Source organism: Charadrius vociferus, unplaced genomic scaffold (genome assembly GCF_000708025.1).
Source record: "Charadrius vociferus isolate BGI_N301 unplaced genomic scaffold, ASM70802v2 scaffold1040, whole genome shotgun sequence".
Taxonomy (NCBI): domain Eukaryota; kingdom Metazoa; phylum Chordata; class Aves; order Charadriiformes; family Charadriidae; genus Charadrius; species Charadrius vociferus.
In genome coordinates, this window is record NW_009646616.1 from 594,613 (window position 1) to 597,505 (window position 2,893).

Here is a 2,893-nt window from a genome sequence, read left to right on the forward strand (position 1 = left end):
CTGTATTGGTACCAGGGATTGCCCCGACCCAGAAGCAGGACCCTGTACTTGGCCTTATTGAACCTCATGATGTTCACACAGGCCCACTTCTCCAGCCTGTCCAGGTCCCTCTGGATGGCATCCCGTCCCTCAGGCGTGTCAACCGCACCACTCAGCTTGGTGTTGACTGCAAACTTGGGGAGAGGGCACTCGATCCCACTGCCTATGTCTGATGAAGATACTAAACAGTACTGGTCCCATCCTCCTCGCTAAAGGAAAATGACTGTTCAAGCAAACTTAAAGAGAGAAATCTCAGATTTTGGGGCGCTTTTCCAGTCCACGCATCCCAGCTCTGTACACTTCCACCCATCCCCGAGTCAGGAAACAGGGCTCAAAGAAACAATTTCATGCCGTCTTGCAAGTCTGCTGTAATGATTTCATGTTCACGCAACACTCAAAAATGTAAATTCTTTGCCAACACTAAACACTATTATTAGCAGAATTTAGGGACATTAACTAATCGAACTCCTACAACAATCACAGCTGGGTAGCAAAGGTCAGCAAAGAACAACACGTACAGCACAACCACCATGCAAACCATTGTCTTTTAGACACATGGTATGCTTGGGGAGAGAAGGATACAATCTGAACATTGCCACAAGAATGGAGACTCTGCCGTTCACATTTTAGGACGCTTCTTTCCCCAGAAACAGAACGGGACGATAAGCTGAAGTGAGTGGAATATGAAGCCTCGAGACTGCTCCTGCTGAGGGAGGGTTCTCAGCTTCCTTTTGCTACACAGCATTTGCTTTAAGTCCAAATCAGTCAAGACATACAAGGTGCAGAAATGTTTCTCTTCCCACCCTCCTTCTGGATTTTTACCTCCACAGACTCTTGACACTTACCTTAAGATCAACCAAGAGCTACATAAACTAGCTTGATACTCCTGAGCCAAGCAAGGCAAGGGATTAAAGTGAGAGTCTCCTCCCAGAGCAATGCGACCTCCCACCGACATCTCAGACTTCGTCTCTGGTTTGCCCAGACCAGAGGTCCACACGCAACCAGCGGCAGCTCTCACATGCTCCCAGTTAATATGCAAGCACCGTGGCCACATCTGACACAGCATTCAATATTTTGCCTGTTCTGAGCTTTACTTTCTAACTAGAGCAGCTTGACAAAACATTATGCTAGACAGAAGAGAAAGAAAAAGCAATGCTGTACTCACATGCATCTGAATTAAGTCCAAAATTTTGTTTCTAGGTAAGACTAGGTATTTTGATGAAACCAGTTCAGTGCTTTTCTAATGCTCTATTATGGAAAGAAGAGCAAAATACACCAAATCCCTGCAGAGCTATGAGAAGTAACTAGTCAAGGAATAATAAAGCCATGGAAAGAAAGGAGGGGGGAAAAGATGAAGGGTGGTGGTGGTTTTTTTTTTTCCTAATCCCACCGACACATTTATTAAGCCCTCAGGTTTGTGTGCGTGCAACTCACAGGCAACCCTGCAGGAAAGACTTTGTCAAATTAACACGTGCGCTGCATCCTGCAATGTAAAATCAAGCAGAAACAACACAGAAGCCACGAAGCATCGCACAACGGCACAAAGTGAGGAGTGTCTAACCCCACCAGCCATCCTGCAGCCATCGTGCCTGTTTTGGAGCAACGGAGAAACTCACAGGAAAACAGAAAGTTAACTTTAATAGAGGGAGGAAAAGGTCTAGGTCATCATGTGGTGGGGATCAGAGTTCAGTTAAAACCAGTCACACAGAGGAGGTTCAAAGTAACTCCTTTGCGCTTCACAGCCACACCAAAGCAGAAGTGAAAATTAGATATCATTCTTCAGGTGGGTGGCGATGGATGGACTGAAAAGCAAATTTGCATCTTCTGGGGAAGAGCCCTGCTCAGAATAAACACAGGAGAACAGAGCCACTCTGTGGGAGCGCACCTGAGGCTCTCAGGGGACAGAACACATCTCCAAGCCTCCAGTTTTGTTCTCATCACATGCCGACCTCACGAGCAAGGTCCAGCCCTCAATCGAGGCAGGTGCTCACCTTCCTCTTTGTTGTTGGTGATATCTTTCAGCAGCTCAGTCTTCATGCAGGCGTCTTTCCTTGTCTCTCCCTTACTCAGCACTGTTCGCTAGGGGTGGGGAGAGAAGGGACAGGGGAGGGAGGGGAAAAAAAAAATATCATGGTTTAGCTCAACGTTCATACACATGTTGCATTTAAAACAAGAGACAATCATGGACACATCCTGTTTACATCACGGGCAAACCTCATTCTGCAAAATAATGCTGCCAGGAAACTGCCACCAAGGCACAGGTCAAAGATAAAAACCGGCAAGGCTTGCCCCGGCTGACAGCCTGTCTCGCTCGAGAAACGGAGGGGCTCCACGCTGCGCCCAGGGCTCAGACCTCACAGATCTTTGCTTAAGATGCAGCCAGTTTTTTGGAGTGTAACATGCTTGGGAATCTAGCTGAGTATGTTTGGGCAGGCCTGGATTAAAACGGTCATGAAAGGCATCTCAAGGAGGTGACCCTTATTCCCCCAAAACTTCTTAGGTTTTGGATGGGGGGAGGCAGACTATCAGACTTCTCATTACACATCATTTATCAACATTTACAGCCCACGTATGCTTTTGGTGGTTTGGGGTTTTCTTGTAGTTCATTCAACTGCAACTTATAAAATGCAAACCATCAGTGAGCTACAGCTAACTCATCATTCGTAACAGCCATGTTTATTAAAGTTAATGAGCTCTATTTTTAATTCTATAGAAAGTAATTTTTCTTTTTTCCCCTCTCTCTTTTTTTTTTTTATTTTTTTGAAAAGGAACACCTGTTCATCTCCTCTGCCTTTCACAAGCCTGGAGTCACGTTGCTAGATCAGGTTTGCAGCCTTAATAACTTCTCTTTCCC

At 45.9% G+C, this 2,893-nt stretch overlaps 1 protein-coding gene across 1 annotated transcript in view; it reads right to left on the bottom strand.

Moving 5' to 3' along the window:
* EHMT1 (euchromatic histone-lysine N-methyltransferase 1) overlaps positions 1-2,116 on the bottom strand; it is a 62,821-nt gene extending 60,705 nt beyond the window's left edge. The window contains exon 1 of the mRNA XM_009887952.1: positions 2,031-2,116. Within this exon, the coding sequence (XP_009886254.1) occupies positions 2,031-2,076 (46 nt within the window). The 5' untranslated portion in view covers positions 2,077-2,116. The remainder of the gene's footprint in view (positions 1-2,030) is intronic.
* Between the last annotated feature and the right edge of the window lie 777 nt (positions 2,117-2,893).